We start from the raw sequence: 25728 nt of genomic DNA on the forward strand, positions 1-25728 counted from the left end.
ATATATCCTGGTATTAGTACTGAGGGTACAGTATATATTAGTACTGAGGGTACAGTATACATCCTGGTATTAGTACTGAGGGTACAGTATATATCAGTACTGAGGGTACAGTATATATTAGTACTGAGGGTACAGTATATATCAGTACTGAGGATACAGTATATATTAGTACTGAGGGTACAGTATACATCCTGGTATCAGTACTGAGGGTACAGTATATATCATGGTATTAGTGCTGAGGGTACATTATATATCCTGGTATTAGTACTGAGGGTACAGTATATATCAGTACTGAGGGTACAGTATATATTAGTACTGAGGGTACAGTATATATCAGTACTGAGGGTACAGTATATATTAGTACTGAGGGTACAGTATATATTAGTACTGAGGGTACAGTATATATCAGTACTGAGGGTACAGTATACATCCTGGTATTAGTACTGAGGGTACAGTATATATCAGTACTGAGGGTACAGTATATATTAGTACTGAGGGTACAGTATATATTAGTACTGAGGGTACAGTATACATCCTGGTATTAGTACTGAGGGTACAGTATATATCAGTACTGAGGGTACAGTATATATTAGTACTGAGGGTACAGTATATATTAGTACTGAGGGTACAGTATACATCCTGGTATTAGTACTGAGGGTACAGTATATATTAGTACTGAGGGTACAGTATATATTAGTACTGAGGGTACAGTATATATTAGTACTGAGGGTACAGTATATATTAGTACTGAGGGTACAGTATATATCCTGGTATTAGTACTGAGGGTACAGTATATATCAGTACTGAGGGTACAGTATATATCAGTACTGAGGGTACAGTATATATCCTGGTATTAGTACTGAGGGTACAGTATGTATTAGTACTGAGGGTACAGTATATATTAGTACTGAGGGTACAGTATATATCAGTACTGAGGGTACAGTATATATCAGTACTGAGGGTACAGTATATATCACTTATACACACTTATATACACTTTACCAAGACATTCATACGAGGAGGGACTGTGTGTGTGTGTGTGTGTGTTTGTGTGTGTGTGTTATAGATACCTCTAGGACTGCCACCCCGACACAGATTCCAAGAATAACTCCACAGTTCTCCAACAGCCAGGCCTCCACACTATGCATGCAGCCCTGTAGAGCGAGGGCGAGAGAGAAAGAAAGAGAGAAAGAGAGAGAGACAGAGAGAGACAGAGAGAGAGAGAGAGACAGAGAGAGACAGAGAGAGATATTTTGTTATTTAGAAAAACTATTAAATAAAAACATTCATCCAGTATACAGTACCAGTCAACAGTTTGGACACACCTACTAATTCAAGTTTTTTTTTCTTTATTTGTACTATTTTCTACATTGTAGAATAATAGTGAAGACATCAAAACTATAAAATAACACATAGAATCATGTAGTAACCCAAAAATGCTGCCTTGATGACAGCTATGCACACGCTGGCATTCTCTCAACCAGCTTCATGAGGTAGTCACCTGGAATGAATTTCAATTAACAGGTGTTAATTAATTTGTGGAATGTATGTCCTTCTTAATGTGTTTGAGCCAATCAGTTGTGTTGTGACAAGGTAGGGAGGTATACAGAAGATAGCACTATTTGGGAAAAGACCAAGTCCATATTATGGCAAGAACAGCTCAAATAGGAAAAGAGAAATGACAGTCCATCATTACTTTAAGACATGAAGGTCAGTCAATCCGGTAAATTTCAAGAACTTTAAAAGTTTCTTCAGTTGCAGTCACAAAAACCATCAAGCGCTCTGATGAAACTGGCTCTCATGAGGACCGCCACAGGAAAGGAAGACCCAGAGTTACCTCTGCTGCAGAGGATAAGTTCATTAGAGTTAACTGGCTCTCATGAGGACCGCCACAGGAAAGGAAGACCCAGAGTTACCTCTGCTGCAGAGGATAAGTTCATTAGATATACCAGCCTCAGTAATTGCAGCCCAAATAAATGCTTCACATAGTTTAAGTAACAGACACATCTCCACATCAACTGTTCAGAGGAGACTGAGTGAATCAGGCCTTCATGGTCGAATTGCTGCAAAGAAACCACTACTAAAGGACACCAATAATAAGAAGAGACTTGATTGGGCCAGGAAACATGAGCAATGACCTTTAGACCGTTGGAAATCTGTCCTTTGGTCTCAGATTTTTGCTTCCAAACGTTGTGTCTTCATGAGACGCAGAGAAGGTGAACCGATGATCTCTGCATGTGTGGTTAGGATCCTAGGATAGGATAAAGTAATCCTTCTCACCCCCCCCCCTTTAAATGATTTAGATGCACTATTGTAAAGTGGCTGTTCCACTGGATGTCATAAGGTGAATTCACCAATTTGTAAGTCGCTCTGGATAAGAGCGTCTGCCAAATGACTTAAATGTAAATGTAAATGTAATGGTTCCCAGCGTGAAGCATGGAGGAGGAGGTGTGATGGTGCTTTGCAGCATATATGGGAACATCTTCAAGATTGTTGGAAAATCATTCCAGGTGAAGCTGGTTGAGAGAAAGCCAAGAGTGTTGTTTGTTTAAAACTTTTTTGGTTACGACATGATTCCATATGTGTTATTTCATAGTTTTCATGTCTTCACTATTATTCTAAAATGTAGAAAATAGTAAAAATAAAGAAAAACCTTTGAATGATTAGGTGTATGGACCAAAAAATCTGTACATATATAAAGAAATGGCAAAGTAAAAACCTGTCAGAATGCTGAATGCAAGTTCCTGTCCTCGTTGACTTTTAGAGGGGAGGACAGGAGTGTAGAAAGAGAGAGAGATGAATGAGTGTTTGTGTGTGTGTGTGTGTGTGTTGTCTTTGGCCAGGCCTGTAGAGGGAGAATAACAACCAGTGGCTGTCTATAGAGAGAGAGGGGGGGGGAGACAGAGAGACAGAGAGAGACAGAGAGACAGACAGAGAGAGACAGAGACAGAGAGAGACAGAGAGAGAGACAGAGAGAGACAGAGAGAGAGACAGAGAGAGACAGAGAGAGAGAGAGACAGAGAGAGAGAGACAGAGACAGAGAGAGACAGAGAGAGAGAGACAGAGAGAGAGACAGAGAGAGACAGAGAGAGACAGAGAGAGAGAGAGAGAGAGAGAGAGAGAGACAGAGACAGAGAGACAGCCTCTTCAACATATAGAGACACCCTCTTCAACATATATATCAACGAACTGACGCGGGCACTAGAAAGGCTGCAGCACCCGGCCTCACCCTACTAGAATCTGAAGTCAAATGTCTGCTGTTTGCTGATGATCTGGTGCTTCTGTCACCAACCAAGGAGGGCCTACAGCAGCACCTAGATCTTATGCACAGATTCTGTCAGACCTGGGCCCTGACAGTAAATCTCAGTAAGACCAAAATAATGGTGTTCCAAAAAGGTCCAGTCACCAGGACCACAAATACAAATTCCATCTAGACACTGTTGCCCTAGAGCACACAAAAAACTATACATACCTTGGCCTAAACATCAGCGCCACAGGTAACTTCCACAAAGCTGTGAACCATCTGAGAGACAAGGCAAGAAGGGCATTCTATGCCATCAAAAGGAACATAAATTTCAACATACCAATTAGGATTTGGCTAAAAATACTTGAATCAGTCATAGAGCCCATTGCCCTTTATGGTTGTGAGGTCTGGGGTCCGCTCACCAACCAAGACTTTACAAAATGGGACAAACACCAAATTGAGACTCTGCACACAGAATTCTGCAAAAATATCCTCCGTGTACAACGTAGAACACCAAATAATGCATGCAGAGCAGAATTAGGCCGATACCCACTAATTATCAAAATCCAGAAAAGAGCTGTTAAATTCTATAACCACCTAAAAGGAAGCGATTCCCAAACCTTCCACAACAAAGCCATCACCTACAGAGAGATGAACCTGGAGAAGAGTCCCCTAAGCAAGCTGGTCCTGGGGCTCTGTTCACAAACACACCCTACAGAGCCCCATGACAGCAGCACAATTAGACCCAACCAAATCATGAGAAAACAAAAAGATAATTACTTGACACATTGGAAAGAATTAACAAAAAAACAGAGCAAACTAGAATGCTATTTGGCCCTACACAGAGTACACAGCGGCAGAATACCTGACCACTGTGACTGACCCAAAATTAAGGAAAGCTTTGACTATGTACAGACTAAGTGAGCATAGCTTTGCTATTGAGAAAGGCCGCCGTAGGCAGACATGGCTCTCAAGAGAAGACAGGATATGTGCTCACTGCCCACAAAATGAGGTGGAAACTGAGCTGCACTTCCTAACCTCCTGCCCAATGTATGACCATATTAGAGAGACATATTTCCCTCAGATTACACAGATACACAAAGAATTCGAAAACAAATCCAATTTGAAAAACTCCCATATCTACTGGGTGAAATTCCACAGTGTGCCATCAGAGCAGCAAGATTTGTGACCTGTTGCCACGAGAAAAGGGCAACCAGTGAAGAACACGCACCATTGTAAATACAACCCATATCTATGCTTATTTATTTTATCTTGTGTCCTTAACCATTTGTACATTGTAAAAACACTGTATATATATATATATATATATATATATATATATATATATATATATATATATATATATATAATATGACATTTGTAATGTCTTTATTGTTTTGAAACTTCTGTATGTGTGATGTCTACTGTTAATTTTTATTGTTTATTTCACTTTATATATTATCTACCTTACTTGCTTTGGCAATGTTAACACATGTTACCCATGCCAATAAAGCCCCTTGAATTGAATTGAATTGACAGAGAGAGACAGAGAGAGAGAGCGACAGAGAGAGAGAGAGACAGAGCGACAGAGAGAGAGACAGAGACAGAGAGAGAGAGAGAGGGAGACAGAGCGACAGAGAGAGAGACATAGCAACAGAGAGAGAGACAGAGAGAGAGAGAGACAGAGTGACAGAGAGAGAGACAGTGACAGAGAGAGAGAGACAGAGAGACAGAGCAACAGAGAGACAGAGACAGAGAGAGAGAGAGAGAGAGAGAGAGAGAGAGAGCGACAGAGAGAGAGAGAGAGAGAGAGAGAGAGAGAGAGAGAGACAGAGCGACAGAGAGAGAGAGAGAGGCAGAGAGAGAGAGACAGAGAGAGAGGCAGAGGACAAAATCCATATAAAGAAATCCCTACATTAAAACAGTCATCTGCCCAACAGGGAGACATGGGAGACAGTCCAGCGTCCCTCTGCTGTGTGAATAAAGGTTTTTACAAACACAGGATCTGCACTTGGGAGACAGGGAGCAGCTGGCAACATACACTGCAGAGGAATTCAGTACTGTTGTAACCCTGAACTGGTGCTGTTGTAACCCTGATCTGGTGCTGTTGTAACCCTGAACTGGTGCTGTTGTAACCCTGAACTGTTGTAACCCTGAACTGGTGCTGTTGTAACCCTGAACTGTTGTAACCCTGAACTGTTGTAACCCTGAACTGTTGTAACCCTGAACTGTTGTAACCCTGAACTGTTGTAACCCTGAACTGTTGTAACCCTGAACTGGTGCTGTTGTAACCCTGAACTGGTGCTGTTGTAACCCTGAACTGGTGCTATTGTAACCCTGAACTGGTGCGGTTGTAACCCTGAACTGGTGCTGTTGTAACCCTGAACTGGTGCTGTTGTAACCCTGAACTGGTGCTGTTGTAACCCTGAACTGGTGCTGTTGTAACCCTGAACTGGTGCTGTTGTAACCCTGAACTGGTGCTGTTGTAACCCTGAACTGGTACTGTTGTAACCCTGAACTGGTGCTGTTGTAACCCTGAACTGGTAATGTTGTAACCCTGAACTGGTGCTGTTGTAACCCTGAACTGGTGCTGTTGTAACCCTGAACTGGTGCTGTTGTAACCCTGAACTGGTGCTGTTGTAACCCTGAACTGGTGCTGTTGTAACCCTGAACTGGTGCTGTTGTAACCCTGAACTGGTGCTGTTGTAACCCTGAACTGGTGCTGTTGTAACCCTGAACTGGTAATGTTGTAACCCTGAACTGGTGCTGTTGTAACCCTGAACTGGTGCTGTTATTATTATTAAACCTTTATTTAACCAGGAAGGGCTCATTGAGATTTAAAATCTCTTTTTCAAAAGCGTCCTGGCCAAGATAGGCAGCAACAAGTCATTACAAAAATTACAACCAGAAAATGACATCATTAAGATGTCATGTGACACATTTTGCCCGCTGAGATAGCTCTGGTTCTAAACCCAATACAGCTGTCCACTGCCCTGCACGTTTATAACCCAAACAACACTTACTGCTAGAACAAGAACTATGTCTACTGTCCCTGGTTTAGTTTACAGGCATGTCGGCGGAGAGAGAGAGAGAGACAGAGATATAGAGAGAGAGAGATAGAGAGAGAGAGACAGACAGAGACTGAGACAGAGAACAGAATCACACAGCCCAGTCTCCTTAACATATCTCTCCCCCCTCCCCTTCCCTCCCCCCCCCCCCTCTATTTTTCTCCCTCCCTCCTTCATACAATTTCATAGACTGGCAGGTCTGCAGACACATAGCCTAGTCTCCTTAATGTCTGTCCCTCCCTTTCTCTCCCTCCCTTTCTTCTCCTCTCTCTCCCTCTTTGTACCGTTTCATAGATAGGCAGATCAGTAGAGCTCAGACTCCTCCCTCTCTCCCACATACCGTTTGGTATACTGGCCGGTCAGCAGACAAGTGTTCACAGAGCCCAGTCTCATTCATGTCTGTCCCAGGCAGGGTTTCATTCCGACAGGAGCAGGGGTACAGCGAGACAGAACTGTTCTTGATCCACACGTTCTCCAACCAGTTACCTGGAGACACCCAGCCACAACACTTCATCTGGAGGAATTGGCAGAAAGAAAGAACAAAAGAAAGAAGGAGAGAAAGATAGAGGGAGAGAAAGAGGAGGGAGGGGGAGAGGCGGGAGGGGGAGAGAAAGAGGGAGAGAAAGAGGAGGGAGAGGGAGAGAAAGAGGGAGAGAAAGAGGAGGGAGGGGGAGAGAAAGAGAAAAAGGGAGAGAAAGAGGAGGGAGAGGGAGAGAAAGAGGAGGGAGAGGGAGAGAAAGAGGGAGAGAAAGAGGAGGGGGGGGGAGAGAAAGAGAAAAAGGGAGAGAAAGAGGAGGGAGGGGGAGAGGGAGAGAAAGAGGAGGGAGGGGGAGAGAAAGAGGGAGAGAAAGAGGAGGGAGGGGGAGAGGGAGAGAAGGAGGGAGGGGGAGAGAAAGAGGGAGAGAAAGATGAGGGAGGGGGTGGGGGAGAGAAAGAGGAGGGGGAGAGAAAAAGGAGGGAGAGGGAGAGAAAGAGGAGGGAGAGGGAGAGAAAGAGGAGGGAGGGGGAGAGAAAGAGGAGGGTGGGGGAGAGAAAGAGGAGGGTGGGGGAGAGAAAGAGGAGGGAGGGGGAGAGAAAGAGGGAGAGAAAGAGGAGGGGGGAGAGAAAGAGGAGGGAGAGGGAGAGAAAGAGGAGGGAGGGGGAGAGAAAGAGGAGGGGGAGAGAAAGAGGAGGGAGGGGGAGAGAAAGAGGGAGAGAAAGATGAGGGAGGGGGAGAGAAAGAGAAAGAGTGAGAGAAAGAGGGAGAGAAAGAGAAAGAGGGAGAGAAAGAGAGAGAGAAAGAGAAAAAGGGAGAGAAAGCATGATTAATATGAACCAGACTGAAATAGACCGTGTTGAAACAGCATGAGAAACAAGCTGATGCTCTCAGGAACACTATGTGGTGAGGCAGGGGAGCCAGAAGAACAACAAATAAACAAGGGAAGTTCAAATGGAAACCGTTGGACAAACAGCGCTATGAGGGTGGCGCAGTGGTCTAGGGCACTGCTAGCTAGCTGTGCCACCAGAGACTCTGGGTTCGCGCCCAGGCTCTGTCGCAGCTGGCCGCGACCGAGAGGTCCGTGGGGCGACGCACAATTGGCCTAGCGTCGTTAGGGAGGGGTGGGTCGGTAGGGATATCTTTGTCTCATCGCGCACTAGCGACTCCTGTGGCGGGCCGGGCGCAGTGAGCGCTAACCAGGTCGCTAGGTGTTCAGTGTTTCCTCCGACACATTGGTGCAGCTGGCTTCTGGGTTGGATGTGCGCTGTGTTAGCAGTGCGGCTGGTTGGGTTGTTTCGGACGACGCGTGGCTTTCGACCTTCTTCTCTCCCGAGCCCGTACGGGAGTTGTAGCGATGACACAAGATAGTATCTACTAACAATTGGATACCATGAAATTGGGGAGAAAAGAGGGTTAAAAAAAATAAAAAATAAACAACACTTGTGTTTTTAGACAGTTAAAAGCACAGTGATATTAACAAAAAATATAAACCTTGTTCAAACAGAAACTAAGGCAGGTCCGGCTACTTACTGTCCTCTGTACATAGTCCCAGGAATGTTCTGTGGTCCGGTTCTGACCAGTGTAGTTGACCAGCATCCCCTTGACGATGGTGGACATCTCCTGCTGCAGCTGGGGAAGAGACAGGGAAGAATGAGTTAAATCAATCCTAGAGCTGCATCCTTCACTTTGTGAATATGGGCCCAGGTGGGTCTGACACACTCATAACATCAGATATGTTGGCAAAGACAAGTGTAATTAATAATAATAAATAATAATAAAGGGAGGGGAAGAGGAGGAGGGAAGAGGAGGAGGGGAAGAGGGAAGGGGAAAAGGGGGAGAAGAGGGGGGAGAAGAGGGAGGGGAGAGGGGAGGGGAAAAGGGGGAGAAGAGGGGGGGGAGAAGAGGGGGAGGGGAAGAGAGGGGAGGGGAAAAGGGGAGGGGAAGAGGGGGGAGAAGAGGGAGGGGGAGAGGGGGAGAGGAGAAGAGAAGAGGGAGAGGAGAAGAGGGGAGAGGAGAAGAGAAGAGGGGAGAGGGAGAGGAGAAGAGAAGAGGGGAGAGGGAGAAGAGAAGAGGGGGAGAGGAGAGGAGAAGAGAAGAGGGGAGAAGAGAAGAGAAGAGGGGAGAGGAGAAGAGAGGAGAGGAGGAGAGAGGAGAGGAGGAGAGAAGAGGGGAGAGGAGGAGAAGGGGAGAGGAGAAGAGAAGAGGGGAGAGGAGGAGAAGGGGAGAGGAGAGGAGAAGAGGGGAGAGGAGAGGAGAAGAGGGGAGAGGAGAAGAGGGGAGAAGAGATGAGAAGAGAGGAGAGGAGAAGAGAAGAGGGGAGAGGAGGAGAGAAGAGTGGAGAGGAGGAGAAGGGGAGAGGAGAGAGAAGAGAAGAGGGGAGAGGAGAAGGGAAGAGGGGAGAGGAGAAGAGGGGAGAGGAGAAGAGAAGAGGGGAGAGGAGAAGAGAAGAGGGGAGAAGGAGGAGAGAAGAGTGGAGAGGAGGAGAGAAGAGGGGAGGGGAAGAGGGGAGGGGAAGAGGGGGAGGGGAGGGGAAGAGGGGGGAGAAGAGGGGAGGGGGAGAGGGGGAGAGAGGAGAAGAGAAGAGGGAGAGGAGAAGAGAAGAGGGGAGAGGAGAAGAGGGGAGAGGGGAAGAGAAGAGGGGAGAAGAGAAGAGGGGAGAGGAGAAGAGAAGAGGGGAGAGGAGAAGAGAAGAGGGGGGAGAAGGGAAGAGGGAGAGGAGAAGAGGGGAGAGGAGAAGAGAAGAGGGGAGAGGAGAAGAGGGGAGAGGAGAAGAGAAGAGGGGAGAGGAGAAGAGGGGAGAGGAGAAGAGAAGAGGGGAGGGGAGAAGAGAAGAGGGGAGAGGAGAAGAGAAGAGGGGAGAGGAGAAGAGGGGAGAGGAGAAGAGAAGAGGGGAGAAGGAGGAGAGAAGAGTGGAGAGGAGGAGAGAAGAGGGGAGAGGAGGAGAAGAGGGGGGAGGGGAAAAGGGGAGGTGATAAACTATGACAGTGGGGGAGAGGAGGTAGCCTCACCCTGTTCTGTCACTGTGAAAGGGTGCCACCCTACCCTGCCCTGTGGTAAACCCCAAACACAGAGAGTAAGTCCGGACCAGGATCAAACACACACACACACACATTTTTATAAAGGGACAAATTGACGGGGCATGTGCCCCTTTTCCCATGATGCATCTGTGTGCAAATTCACACACAGAGATGAAGAAGCATCATACTCTCTCCCTCCGTGTAAAGACATTTGATTTCAACTACAGCGGCTCTGCATTCTACATCCTTCAGTTGGCTACAAATATCAATTCCAGATTTCCTTATATTTTCTATGGTTTCATAATCTCCTCCTTCTGGTCCAACAGAGGGACAGTATTTGCTAATCCAGTCTGACCATTCACAGACAGGTACCGGGAGGCGGGACAGACAGCAGACTGTTAAACCAGCAGTGTTTCCCTGTCATCGTTCACTTTGTGACTGACAGGCGACCTGTCCTATCAATAGATCTCTAGAAGATGCTATACACTATATTCATTGTTTGTTTTGTCACATAAACTGAAATTAAGCCAATCATTTGAATTTTAGGAATCAGGAAAGGGGCAGAGCAATTTCTGCCTATTGTGAAAAAAGTAGCTGGTTGAAAATAAGTCTGTAATCGGCTGTATAGCTGAACAGCTCTACTGGAAAACACTTCTGACTGACTGACTGACTGGCTGGCTGACTGACTGTATGGCTGACTGGCTGACTGGCTGGCTGACTGACTGACTGGCTGACTGGATGTATGGCTGACTGGCTGTATGGCTGACTGACTGGCTGGCTGACTGGCTGGCTGACTGACTGACTGACTGGCTGACTGGCTGGCTGACTGACTGGCTGACTGGCTGACTGGCTGACTGACTGGCTGGCTGACTGACTGACTGGCTGACTGACTGGCTGGCTGACTGGCTGGCTGACTGGCTGGCTGACTGGCTGACTGGCCGACTGGCTGGCTGACTGACTGGCTGACTGGATGTATGGCTGACTGGCTGTATGGCTGACTGGCTGAATGACTGGCTGGCTGGCTGACTGGCTGGATGTATGGCTGGCTGACTGGCTGACTGACTGGCTGACTGACTGGCTGGCTGGCTGACTGGCTGGCTGACTGGATGTATGGCTGGCTGACTGGATGTATGGCTGGCTGGCTGACTGGCTGACTGACTGGCTGACTGGATGTATGGCTGACTGGCTGACTGACTGACTGACTGGCTGGCTGGCTGGATGTATGGCTGGCTGGCTGGCTGGATGTCTGGCTGGCTGACTGGCTGGCTGGCTGGCTGGCTGGATGTATGGCTGGCTGGCTGACTGACTGACTGACTGACTGGCTGGCTGTATGGCTGGCTGGCTGGCTGGCTGGCTGACTGACTGGCTGGCTGGCTGACTGGCTAGATGTCTGGCTGGCTGGCTGGCTGGTTGGCTGGCTACTTTTCCATGGTACCATCACAGGGCATGGGGATTCCCAGCAGGTCTCAGTCAGACAGCTGTCTAGGAAGGGAAGGGTGGGTATGTCCCAGCTGTGGTGAGAGGCCAAGAAAGGGGGGAGGAGGAGTGGGAGGGAGAGTAGGGAGAGAGAGTGGGGAGGGTGGGGAGGGTGGGGGCAGGCAGAGGAGAGTGTGGGACAAAAAGGAGAGAAGGGGAGAGATTGGATAAGAAAGAACGGAAATGGGAGAAAGAGGAGGAGGAGGGAGGAGGGAGGAGAAGGAGGGAGAAGAGAGGACACTCATCCCGTCTCTCTGGAAGGAATGTAGATGAAGTAGAGGGGGAAGGGGGTAGAACTCACTGTCTCTCTGGAAGGAATGTAGATGAAGTAGAGGCGGGGGAGAGAGAAGGGGTAGAACTCACTGTCTCTCTGGAAGGAATGTAGATGAAATAGAGGGGGGGAGAAGGAGGTAGAACTCACTCTGTCTCTCTGGAAGGAATGTAGATGAAATAGAGGGGGGAGAAGGAGGTAGAACTCTCTGTCTCTCTGGAAGGAATGTAGATGAAATAGAGGGGGGAGAAGGAGGTAGAACTCACTCTGTCTCTCTGGAAGGAATGTAGATGAAGTAGAGGGGGGGGGAAAGGAGGTAGAACTCACTCTGTCTCTCTGGAAGGAACGTAGATGAAGTAGAAGGGGGGAAGGAGGTAGAACTCACTCTGTCTCTCTGGAAGGAATGTAGATGAAATAGAGGGGGAGAGAAGGGGTAGAACTCACTGTCTCTCTGGAAGGAATGTAGATAAAGTAGAGGGGGAGAAGGGGTAGAACTCACTCTGTCTCTCTGGAAGGAATGTAGATGAAGTAGAGGGGGGAGAGAAGGGGTAGAACTCACTGTCTCTCTGGAAGGAATGTAGATGAAATAGAGGGGAGAGAGAAGGAGGTAGAACTCACTCTGTCTCTCTGGAAGGAATGTAGATGAAATAGAGGGGGAGAAGGAGGTAGAACTCTCTGTCTCTCTGGAAGGAATGTAGATGAAATAGAGGGGGGGGAGAAGGGGTAGAACTCACTGTCTCTCTGGAAGGAATGTAGATGAAATAGAGGGGAGAGAGAAGGAGGTAGAACTCACTCTGTCTCTCTGGAAGGAATGTAGATGAAATAGAGGGGGAGAAGGAGGTAGAACTCTCTGTCTCTCTGGAAGGAATGTAGATGAAGTAGAGAGGGGGAGAGAAGGGGTAGAACTCACTCTGTCTCTCTGGAAGGAATGTAGATGAAATAGAGGGGGGAGAAGGGGTAGAACTCACTCTGTCTCTCTGGAAGGAATGTAGATGAAATAGAGGGGGGGGGAGAGAAGGAGGTAGAACTCACTGTCTCTCTGGAAGGAATGTAGATGAAATAGAGGGGGGAGAAGGAGGTAGAACTCTCTGTCTCTCTGGAAGGAATGTAGATGAAGTAGAGGGGGGGGGAGAAGGGGGTAGAACTCACTGTCTCTCTGGAAGGAATGTAGATGAAATACAGGGGGAGAGAGAAGGAGGTAGAACTCACTCTGTCTCTCTGGAAGGAATGTAGATGAAACAGAGGGGGAGAGAGAAGGAGGTAGAACTCACTGTCTCACTGGAAGGAATGTAGATGAAATAGAGGGGGGGAGAAGGAGGTAGAACTCACTGTCTCTCTGGAAGGAATGTAGATGAAATAGAGGGGGGAGAAGGGGTAGAACTCACTCTGTCTCTCTGGAAGGAATGTAGATGAAATAGAGGGGGGGAGAAGGGGGTAGAACTCACTCTGTCTCTCTGGAAGTAGATGAGCACGCCAGCCGTAACCTGGGCGATGAGGATGAGCAGGAGGCAGGTGAAGTACTGGGGACGGACAGACAGAACAATGGGAAAGTGCATTTTAGAGGTTCATCATAACAGTTTGAAACAACGAGGTTGTTTAGTTAGCATGAACACAGCCAACGTCATGTTCTCCAGAGGATATCAGACTAAAGAACATTGAACATCTCTGATTCAACTAATTCTGTGTTTAGGTTCTGGTAGAGTATTCTGTGTTTAGGTTTTGGTAGAGTATTCTGTGTTATACCCCTCTCTCTCTAACCTCCTCACCCCTCTCTATGTAACCTCCTCACCCCTCTCTCTCTAACCTCCTCACCCCTCTCTCTCTAACCTCCTCACCCCTCTCTATGAAACCTCCTCACCCCTCTCTCTAACCTCCTCACCCCCTCTCTATGTAACCTCCTCACCCCTCTCTATGTAACCTCCTCACCCCTCTCTCTCTAACCTCCTCACCCCTCTCTATTTTAACCTCCTTACCCCTCTCTCTCTAACCTCCTCACCCCTCTCTATGTAACCTCCTCACCCTTCTCTCTCTAACCTCCTCCCCCTCTCTATTTTAACCTCCTCACCCCTCTCTATTTTAACCTCCTCACCCCTCTCTCTAACCTCCTCACCCTCTCTATTTTAACCTCCTCACCCCTCTCTCTCTAACCTACTCACCCCTCTCTATGTAACCCCCTCACCCCTCTCTATGTAAGCCCCTCACCCGTCTCTCTCTAACCTCCTCACCCCTCTCTAGTTTAACCTCCTCACCCCTCTCTATGTAACCCCCTCACCCCTCTCTCTCTAACCTCCTCACCCCTCTCTAGTTTAACCTCTTCACCCCTCTCTATGTAAGCCCCTCACCCGTCTCTCTCTAACCTTCTCACCCCTCTCTAGTTTAACCTCCTCACCCCTCTCTATGTAACCCCCTCACCCCTCTCTCTCTAACCTCCTCACCCCTCTCTAGTTTAACCTCCTCACCCCTCTCTATGTAAGCCCCTCACCAGTCTCTCTCTAACCTCCTCACCCCTCTCTATGTAAGCCCCTCACCAGTCTCTCTCTAACCTCCTCACCCCTCTCTATTTTAACCCCCTCACATTAATAAGTCGCTCTGGATAAGAGCGTCTGCCAAATGACTTAAATGTAAATGTAAATAATCCACACGGCTGCTGTTGACGGCATACAGAGTCAAACAGGAAGATGGTGTTATACAAAGAATCCAACCCCATTGGACCAAACAGCAGCATGAGTCTGTCGTCTAGTTCTAACGCCGAGGAAGAACCTTGCCGGTCCTTTTCAACACCAGCTGAACGTGGAATATCTTAGCTACAAATCAGAGAGAATACTGCCGCAGCTGAGAGCATCGTGACATAACATCAAAACCGACTCTACATCCTGCTCAACCTTCACAGCGTTGTGGTGCAGGAATAAGCTCCTTTGACAGCAGGGAGTAGGTGGGGGGAGGGTAGGTGGGGGAGGGTAGGTGGGGGGAGGGTAGGTGGGGGGGGGGGGGCATGAGGTTGAGTGTTCTAGCAGGGTGGATGTGTGTTTACTCACCAGGCCCAGCAGGCAGCGTATCTCGTAGATGGCTCCTATACAGCCCAGGAAGCCCATAACCATGGAGAGAGAACCCACGGTGATCAGAATATAGGACGCCACTTTCAGAGTGGTGGAGGACTCCTCTGTAGAGAAGATGTACATAAACAGGTTAACATCCACCCTACAACACCACTCAGTGAAACCAGGCTACAACATCACTCAGTGAAACCAGGCTACAACACCACTCAGTGAAACCAGGCTACAATCCACCCTACAACACCACTCACTGAAACCAGGTTACAACACCACTCACTGAAACCAGGCTACAACACCACTCACTGAAACCAGGCTACAACACCACTCAGTGAAACCAGGCTACAACACCACTCACTGAAACCAGGCTACAACACCACTCACTGAAACCAGGCTACAACATCACTCAGTGAAACCAGGCTACAACATCACTCACTGAAACCAGGCTACAACATCACTCAGTGAAACCAGGCTACAACACCACTCAGTGAAACCAGGCTACAACACCACTCAGTGAAACCAGGCTACAACACCACTCACTGAAACCAGGCTACAACACCACTCAGTGAAACCAGGCTACAACATCACTGAAACCAGGCTACAACACCACTCAGTGAAACCAGGCTACAACATCACTCAGTGAAACCAGGCTACAACACCACTCAGTGAAACCAGGCTACAACACCACTCAGTGAAACCAGGCTACAACACCACTCACTGAAACCAGGCTACAACACCACTCAGTGAAACCAGGCTACAACATCACTGAAACCAGGCTACAACATCACTCACTGAAACCAGGCTACAACACCACTCAGTGAAACCAGGCTACAACACCACTCAGTGAAACTAGGCTACAACACCACTCAGTGAAACCAGGCTACAACACCACTCAGTGAAACCAGGCTACAACACCACTCACTGAAACCAGGCTACAACACCACTCTGAAACCAGGCTACAACACCACTCAGTGAAACCAGGCTACAACATCACTCACTGAAACCAGGCTACAACACCACTCAGTGAAACCAGGCTACAACACCACTCACTGAAACCAGGCTACAACACCACTCAGTGAAACCAGGCTACAACACCACTCACTGAAACCAGGCTACAACACCACTCACTGAAACCAGGCTACAACACCACTCACTGAAACCAGGTTACAACACCACTCACTGAAACCAGGCTACAACACCACTCACTGAAACCAGGCTACAACACCACTCACTGAAACCAGGCTACAACACCACTCACTGAAACCAGGCTACAACACCACTCACTGAAACCAGGCTACAACACCACTCACTGAAACCAGGCTACAACACCACTCACTGAAACCAGGCTACAACACCACTCACTGAAACCAGGCTACAACACCACTCACTGAAACCAGGCTACAACACCACTCACTGAAACCAGGCTACAACACCACTCACTGAAACCAGGCTACAACACCACTCAGTGAAACTAGGCTACAACACCACTCAGTGAAACCAGGCTACAACACCACTCACTGAAACCAGGCTACAACACCACTCACTGAAACCAGGCTACAACACCACTCTGAAACCAGGCTACAACACCACTCAGTGAAACCAGGCTACAACATCACTCACTGAAACCAGGCTACAACACCACTCAGTGAAACCAGGCTACAACACCACTCACTGAAACCAGGCTACAACACCACTCAGTGAAACCAGGCTACAACACCACTCACTGAAACCAGGCTACAACATCACTCACTGAAACCAGGCTACAACACCACTCACTGAAACCAGGCTACAACACCACTCACTGAAACCAGGCTACAACACCACTCACTGAAACCAGGCTACAACACCACTCACTGAAACCAGGCTACAACACCACTCACTGAAACCAGGCTACAACACCACTCACTGAAACCAGGCTACAACACCACTCACTGAAACCAGGCTACAACACCACTCACTGAACCAGGCTACAACACCACTCACTGAAACCAGGCTACAACACCACTCACTGAAACCAGGCTACAACATCACTCACTGAAACCAGGCTACAACACCACTCAGTGAACCCAGGCTACAATCCACCCTACAACATCACTCACTGAAACCAGCCTACAACACCACTCAGTGAAACCAGGCTACAACACCACTCAGTGAAACCAGGCTACAACACCACTCACTGAAACCAGGCTACAACATCACTCACTGAAACCAGGCTACAACACCACTCAGTGAACCCAGGCTACAATCCACCCTACAACATCACTCACTGAAACCAGCCTACAACACCACTCAGTGAACCCAGGCTACAATCCACCCTACAACATCACTCAGTGAAACCAGGCTACAACACCACTCACTGAAAGCAGGCTACAACATCACTGAAACCAGGCTACAACACCACTCACTGAAACCAGGCTACAACACCACTCACTGAAAGCAGGCTACAACATCACTGAAACCAGGCTACAACACCACTCACTGAAACCAGGCTACAACACCACTCACTGAAACCAGGCTACAACACCACTCACTGAAACCAGGCTACAACACCACTCACTGAAAGCAGGCTACAACATCACTGAAACCAGGCTACAACACCACTCACTGAAAGCAGGCTACAACATCACTGAAACCAGGCTACAACACCACTCAGTGAAACCAGGCTACAACACCACTCAGTGAAACCAGGCTACAACACCACTCAGTGAAACCAGGCTACAACACCACTCAGTGAAACCAGGCTACAACACCACTCAGTGAAACCAGGCTACAACACCACTCACTGAAACCAGGCTACAACACCACTCAGTGAAACCAGGCTACAACACCACTCAGTGAAACCAGGCTACAACACCACTCAGTGAAACCAGGCTACAACACCACTCAGTGAAACCAGGCTACAACACCACTCAGTGAAACCAGGCTACAACACCACTCAGTGAAACCAGGCTACAACACCACTCACTGAAACCAGGCTACAACACCACTCAGTGAAACCAGGCTACAACACCACTCAGTGAAACCAGGCTACAACACCACTCAGTGAAACCAGGCTACAATCCACCCTACAACACCACTCACTGAAACCAGGTTACAACACCACTCACTGAAACCAGGCTACAACACCACTCAGTGAAACCAGGCTACAACACCACTCACTGAAACCAGGCTACAACACCACTCAGTGAAACCAGGCTACAACACCACTCAGTGAAACCAGGCTACAACACCACTCACTGAAACCAGGCTACAACATCACTCAGTGAAACCAGGCTACAACACCACTCAGTGAAACCAGGCTACAACACCACTCACTGAAACCAGGTTACAACATCACTCAGTGAATCCACCCTACAACACCACTCACTGAAACCAGGCTACAACACCACTCACTGAAACCAGGCTACAACACCACTCAGTGAAACCAGGCTACAACACCACTCAGTGAAACCAGGCTACAACACCACTCACTGAAACCAGGCTACAACACCACTCACTGAAACCAGGCTACAACACCACTCAGTGAATCCACCCTACAACACCACTCACTGAAACCAGGCTACAACACCACTCAGTGAAACCAGGCTACAACACCACTCAGTGAAACCAGGCTACAACATCACTTACTGAAACCAGGCTACAACACCACTCAGTGAAACCAGGCTACAACACCACTCACTGAAACCAGGCTACAACACCACTCACTGAAACCAGGCTACAACACCACTCAGTGAATCCAGGCTACAACACCACTCACTGAAACCAGGCTACAACACCACTCACTGAAACCAGGCTACAACACCACTCACTGAAACCAGGCTACAACATCACTCACTGAAACCAGGCTACAACACCACTCACTGAAACCAGGCTACAACACCACTCACTGAAACCAGGCTACAACACCACTCACTGAAACCAGGCTACAACACCACTCACTGAAACCAGGCTACAACACCACTCACTGAAACCAGGCTACAACACCACTCACTGAAACCAGGCTACAACACCACTCACTGAAACCAGGCTACAACACCACTCACTGAAACCAGGCTACAACACCACTCACTGAAACCAGGCTACAACACCACTCACTGAAACCAGGCTACAACACCACTCACTGAAACCAGGCTACAACATCACTCACTGAAACCAGGCTACAACACCACTCAGTGAACCCAGGCTACAATCCACCCTACAACATCACTCACTGAAACCAGCCTACAACACCACTCAGTGAAACCAGGCTACAACACCACTCAGTGAAACCAGGCTACAACACCACTCACTGAAACCAGGCTACAACACCACTCACTGAAACCAGGCTACAACACCACTCAGTGAACCCAGGCTACAATCCACCCTACAACATCACTCACTGAAACCAGCCTACAACACCACTCAGTGAACCCAGGCTACAATCCACCCTACAACATCACTCAGTGAAACCAGGCTACAACACCACTCACTGAAAGCAGGCTACAACATCACTGAAACCAGGCTACAACACCACTCACTGAAACCAGGCTACAACACCACTCACTGAAAGCAGGCTACAACATCACTGAAACCAGGCTACAACACCACTCACTGAAACCAGGCTACAACACCACTCACTGAAACCAGGCTACAACACCACTCACTGAAACCAGGCTACAACACCACTCACTGAAAGCAGGCTACAACATCACTGAAACCAGGCTACAACACCACTCACTGAAAGCAGGCTACAACATCACTGAAACCAGGCTACAACACCACTCAGTGAAACCAGGCTACAACACCACTCAGTGAAACCAGGCTACAACACCACTCAGTGAAACCAGGCTACAACACCACTCAGTGAAACCAGGCTACAACACCACTCAGTGAAACCAGGCTACAACACCACTCACTGAAACCAGGCTACAACACCACTCAGTGAAACCAGGCTACAACACCACTCAGTGAAACCAGGCTACAACACCACTCAGTGAAACCAGGCTACAACACCACTCAGTGAAACCAGGCTACAACACCACTCACTGAAACCAGGCTACAACACCACTCAGTGAAACCAGGCTACAACACCACTCAGTGAAACCAGGCTACAACACCACTCAGTGAAACCAGGCTACAACACCACTCAGTGAAACCAGGCTACAACACCACTCAGTGAAACCAGGCTACAATCCACCCTACAACACCACTCACTGAAACCAGGTTACAACACCACTCACTGAAACCAGGCTACAACACCACTCAGTGAAACCAGGCTACAACACCACTCACTGAAACCAGGCTACAACACCACTCAGTGAAACCAGGCTACAACACCACTCAGTGAAACCAGGCTACAACACCACTCACTGAAACCAGGCTACAACATCACTCAGTGAAACCAGGCTACAACACCACTCAGTGAAACCAGGCTACAACACCACTCACTGAAACCAGGTTACAACATCACTCAGTGAATCCACCCTACAACACCACTCACTGAAACCAGGCTACAACACCACTCACTGAAACCAGGCTACAACACCACTCAGTGAAACCAGGCTACAACACCACTCAGTGAAACCAGGCTACAACACCACTCACTGAAACCAGGCTACAACACCACTCACTGAAACCAGGCTACAACACCACTCAGTGAATCCACCCTACAACACCACTCACTGAAACCAGGCTACAACACCACTCAGTGAAACCAGGCTACAACACCACTCAGTGAAACCAGGCTACAACATCACTTACTGAAACCAGGCTACAACACCACTCAGTGAAACCAGGCTACAACACCACTCACTGAAACCAGGCTACAACACCACTCACTGAAACCAGGCTACAACACCACTCAGTGAAACCAGGCTACAACACCACTCAGTGAAACCAGGCTACAACACCACTCACTGAAACCAGGCTACAACACCACTCACTGAAACCAGGCTACAACACCACTCACTGAAACCAGGCTACAACACCACTCACTGAAACCAGGCTACAACATCACTCACTGAAACCAGGCTACAACACCACTCACTGAAACCAGGCTACAACACCACTCAGTGAAACCAGGCTACAACACCACTCACTGAAACCAGGCTACAACACCACTCACTGAAACCAGGCTACAACATCACTGAAACCAGGGTACAACACCACTCACTGAAACCAGGCTACAACACCACTCACTGAAACCAGGCTACAACACCACTCACTGAAACCAGGCTACAAAACCACTCACTGAAACCAGGCTACAACACCACTCAGTGAAACCAGGCTACAACACCACTCAGTGAAACCAGGCTACAACACCACTCACTGAAACCAGGCTACAACACCACTCACTGAAACCAGGCTACAACACCACTCACTGAAACCAGGCTACAACATCATCCAAAACTATACAGAATGGTTTCCCGATATCTTACGAGTGACTCATTCTAGCCCACACATTTAAATGACCTGGTCAACCCTATGCAGTGAAATATACACATGTGGCAGGTCAGCTATCATGTAATCCATTAATTTAGTAGTCGTAGGAACATGTCGAGTCAAGCAATGAGATCCACCATGGAGCAAGCCGACCCCCCTCCAAATTTTTTTTATTCAAGCAATGTTCTCTACCAGAGTTATAACAGCCCACCAGAGACCAGAGAGAGCAAGGCTGGAGCAGAGGAATGGAGAGGAGATGGGGGGGTAAGATGGATAGATTCCCTTGGCTGAGGGTAAGCTGAAGAGAGGCCCTTTCTCGGTCTGGAATGAAGCCTGGCACAGAGCTCTGGGGCTGGGACACGGCTCCAACTCACTCGGGGTCTGAGGTCAGGAGAACCAGAGATGTGCAGTCTCTGTCTGGAATGAAGCCTGGCACAGAGCTCTGGGGCTGGGACACGGCTCCAACTCACTCGGGGTCTGAGGTCAGGAGAACCAGAGATGTGCAGTCTCTGTCTGGAATGAAGCCTGGCACAGAGCTCTGGGGCTGGGACACGGCTCCAACTCACTCGGGGTCTGAGGTCAGGAGAACCAGAGATGTGCAGTCTCTGCCTGGAATGAAGCCTGGCACAGAGCTCTGGGGCTGGGACACGGCTCCAACTCACTCGGGGTCTGAGGTCAGGAGAACCAGAGAGGCCAGCTATAATATAATAACCCTTACCTTACCCTGACTCATGAATAATATGTATAATAAAGAATCCTAATGGTGTCAAATCAGCCAGACACATTGCTCCACAAACAAAACACCGCCAGACACATTGCTCCACAGACAAAACACAGCCAGACACATTGCACCACAGACAAAACACAGCCAGACACATTGCAACAAAGACAAAACACCGCCAGACACATTGCCCCACAGACAAAACACAGCCAGACACATTGCCCCACAGACAAAACACCGCCAGACACATTGCTCCACAGACAAAACACCGCCAGACACATTGCCCCACAGACAAAACACAGCCAGACACATTGCCCCACAGACAAAACACCGCCAGACACATTGCTCCACAGATAAAACACAGCCAGACACATTGCCCCACAGACAAAACAGCCAGACACATTGCCCCACAGACAAAACACAGCCAGACACATTGCCCCACAGATAAAACACAGCCAGACACATTGCCCCACAGACAAAACACAGCCAGACACATTGCCCCACAGATAAAACACAGCCAGACACATTGCCCCACAGAGAAAACACAGCCAGACACATTGCTCCACAGACAAAACACAGCCAGACACATTGCCCCACAGACAAAACACAGCCAGACACATTGCCCCACAGACAAAACACAGCCAGACACATTGCCCCACAGACAAAACACAGCCAGACACATTGCCCCACAGACAAAACACAGCCAGACACATTGCCTCACAGACAAAACACAGCCAGACACATTGCCCCACAGACAAAACGTAACCACTTCAAAGCATTGGTTCACAGTGCATAACGATCAACCTAAAGACATACAATATTCTTGCCATCTCATAAACCAGGCTCGTATAGATTACAATAAGGGGCTGAACAATCGCAGTGAAACCATACAATGTAATAAAACCAAACTAATGTGAGAGTATGTACTGTACCTGTCAAAAGATTAGGACACACCTACTCATTCAAGGTATTTTGTTGTTGTTTTTAAACTATTTTCTACATTGTTGAATAATACTGAAGACATCACAACTATCAAATAACACATATGGAATCATGTAGTAACCAAAAAAGTGTTAAACAAATCTAAATATATTTTATGTTTGAGATTCTTCAAAGTAGCCACTCTTTGCCTGGTTCTATATAGGTCTATATATACATACACATATAACCTAGATGACCTGGTTCTATATCACACATATAACCTAGATGACCTTGTTCTATATCCACACATATAACCTAGATGACCTGGTTCTATATCCACATATAACCTAGATGACCTGGTTCTATATCCACACATATAACCTAGATGACCTGGTTCTATATCCACACATATAACCTAGATGACCTGGTTCTATATAGGTCTGTTCTTTTATAATCTCCATCCGGCACAGCCAGTAGAGGACTGGCCACCCCTCAGAGCCTGGTTCCTCTCTAGGTTTCTTCCTAGGTTTTGGCCTTTCTAGGGAGTTTTTCCCTAGCCACCGTGCTTCTACACCTGCATTGCTTGCTGTTTGGGATTTTAGGCTGGGTTTCTGTACAGCACTTTGAGATATCAGCTGATGTAAGAAGGGCTATATAAATACATTTGATTTGAGCGGTGGTAGGCAGCAGCAGGCTCGTAAGCATTCATTCAAACAGCACTTTCCTGCGTTTGCCAGCAAACACTGTGCTTCAAGCATTGAGCTGTTTAGTAGGACTTCAACCCTATCAACTCCGAGATTAGGCTAGCACTACTAAAGTGCCTATTAGAACATCCAATAGTCAATGATCTATGAAATACAAAGGGTATAGAGAGAAATAGTCCTATAATAACTACAACCTAAAACTTCTTACCTGGGAATATTGAAGACTCAAGTTAAAGGAACCACCAGCTTTCATATGTTCTCATGTTCTGAGCAAGGAACTGAAACATTAGCTTATTTATTTATTATATAGCTTATTTACATAGCACATATTGCACTTTTACTTTCTTCTCCAACACTTTGTTTTGCATTATTTAAACCAAATTGAACATGTTTCATTATTTATTTGAGACTAAATTGATTTTATGTATGTATTATATTAAGTTAAAATAAAAATGTTCATTCAGTATTGTTGTAATTGTCATTATTACAAATATATACATAAAAATCGTCCGATTAATCGGTATCGGCTTTTCTTTGTCCTCCAATAATCGGTATCGGCGTTGACAAATCATAATCAGTCGAACCTCTAGTGTGTGTACACATGAAGGGCTAGCTACAGAAAGGCTAGCTACAGAAAGGCTAGCTGCAGAAAGGGTAGTTGCAGAAAGGCTAGTTGCAGAAAGGCTAGTTACAGAAGGCTAGTTACAGAAAGGCTAGTTACAGAAAGGCTAGCAACAGACAGGCTAGCTACAGAAAGGCTAGCTACAGAAGGCTAGCTTCAGAAAGGCTTGCTACAGAAAGGCTAGCTACAGAAAGACTAGCTACAGAAAGACTAGCTACAGAAAGACTAGCTACAGAAAGGCTAGTTACAGAAAGGCTAGTTACAGAAGGTAGTTACAGGGTTGTGTGAAAGAAATGTGAACGAAATGTCACACAGAGAACATAGATGTAAGCTACACGTGTCCTACAGCGTCCTCTCACCACAAAACACAGACCCACGGCGGCGAGAGAACACTTGTTCTGAACACTTGTGAACTGTACTGTAGACCTCAAAGCATGTGAAGTAAGAGCTGCAGTGGACCGACAGAGATCAGCCCAATGCTTCCTTTGACAAAGGTTGTTGGTGACAGAAAACGTAGCAAACAAAACACTGAAACTTGCAAGGACACAGACTTCCTTTCACAGCTCGTTAAATTCTAAAAAAAGGAGGACGTTTTCAAAAGCCTTTAGATTAGTTAACTATTCTCAGAATGCACATCTGTGTTGCAGAGCTTGAGAAACAGATGCACACTCATCTGTGTGGAATCTCTAGTGGTTTACGTAGTCAGCATGTGTTCTGGTCTGTCTTGTACCGTGGCACGTTTCCATGCAAGTCTCCTTCCATTGGAACTTCAGAAAAAGTTCCTCTGGTTTCTACGGAAACGTCCATTTAAAGGAACAGTTCAGAGCTTCGTCCCAAATGGCACCCTATTCGCTATGGTTCTAAACCGTCTCTTTAAATAGACGTTTCCGTGGAAACAACCGGGTTTCAGTGAGTTCTAGTGCCCTTAAAGACAGCAGTTCACACCTTCAGGGGGAGTTGTTCGGCATAGCAGGGTTAGCTGCATAAACATTTCCATGTATTTAGTCTGTATACAGAGAAACAAAATGAAAGCTTCAAATTAAAACACACCGACTTGACATCGAACTAAATTTCAACCTGTAAGATGGATATAATATATCACGTGTTTACCTCACTAAGATGTTGTTTAGGCTAAGTGTAAACTGTGTAGACTAAGTGTAAACTGTGTAGACTAAGTGTAAACTGTGTAGACGAAGTGTAAACTGTGTAGGCTAAGTGTAAACTGTGTAGACTAAGTGTAAACTGTGTAGACTAAGTGTAAACTGTGTAGACTAAGTGTAAACTGTGTAGACTAAGTGTAAACTGTGTAGACTAAGTGTAAACTGTGTAGACTAAGTGTAAACTGTGTAGACTAAGTGTAAACGGTGTAGACTAAGTGTAAACTGTGTAGACTAAGTGTAAACTGTGTAGACTAAGTGTAAGCTGTGTAGACTAAGTGTAAACTGTGTAGACTAAGTGTAAGCTGTGTAGACTAAGTGTAAACTGTGTAGACTAAGTGTAAACTGTGTAGACTAAGTGTAAACTGTGTAGGCTAAGTGTAAGCTGTGTAGACTAAGTGTAAACTGTGTAGACTAAGTGTAAACTGTGTAGACTAAGTGTAAACTGTGTAGACTAAGTGTAGACTAAGTGTAAACTGTGTAGACTAAGTGTAAACTGTGTAGACTAAGTGTAGACTAAGTGTAAACTGTGTAGACTAAGTGTAAACTGTGTAGACTAAGTGTAAACTGTGTAGGCTA

General features: G+C 47.2%; 1 protein-coding gene across 1 annotated transcript in view; it reads right to left on the reverse strand.

The window, feature by feature from the left end:
• LOC135535078 (CD82 antigen-like) overlaps window positions 1-21416 on the reverse strand; it is a 23910-nt gene extending 2494 nt beyond the window's left edge. The window contains exons 1-6 of the mRNA XM_064961805.1: window positions 21399-21416; window positions 14590-14714; window positions 13000-13074; window positions 8321-8419; window positions 6653-6826; window positions 1071-1154 (exon numbers count right to left, since the gene is read on the reverse strand). Of these exons, the coding sequence (XP_064817877.1) occupies window positions 1071-1154; window positions 6653-6826; window positions 8321-8419; window positions 13000-13074; window positions 14590-14652 (495 nt within the window). The 5' untranslated portion in view covers window positions 14653-14714; window positions 21399-21416. The remainder of the gene's footprint in view (window positions 1-1070; window positions 1155-6652; window positions 6827-8320; window positions 8420-12999; window positions 13075-14589; window positions 14715-21398) is intronic.
• Between the last annotated feature and the right edge of the window lie 4312 nt (window positions 21417-25728).

Source organism: Oncorhynchus masou, unplaced genomic scaffold, assembly GCF_036934945.1.
Source record: "Oncorhynchus masou masou isolate Uvic2021 unplaced genomic scaffold, UVic_Omas_1.1 unplaced_scaffold_4410, whole genome shotgun sequence".
Taxonomy (NCBI): Eukaryota; Metazoa; Chordata; class Actinopteri; order Salmoniformes; family Salmonidae; genus Oncorhynchus; species Oncorhynchus masou.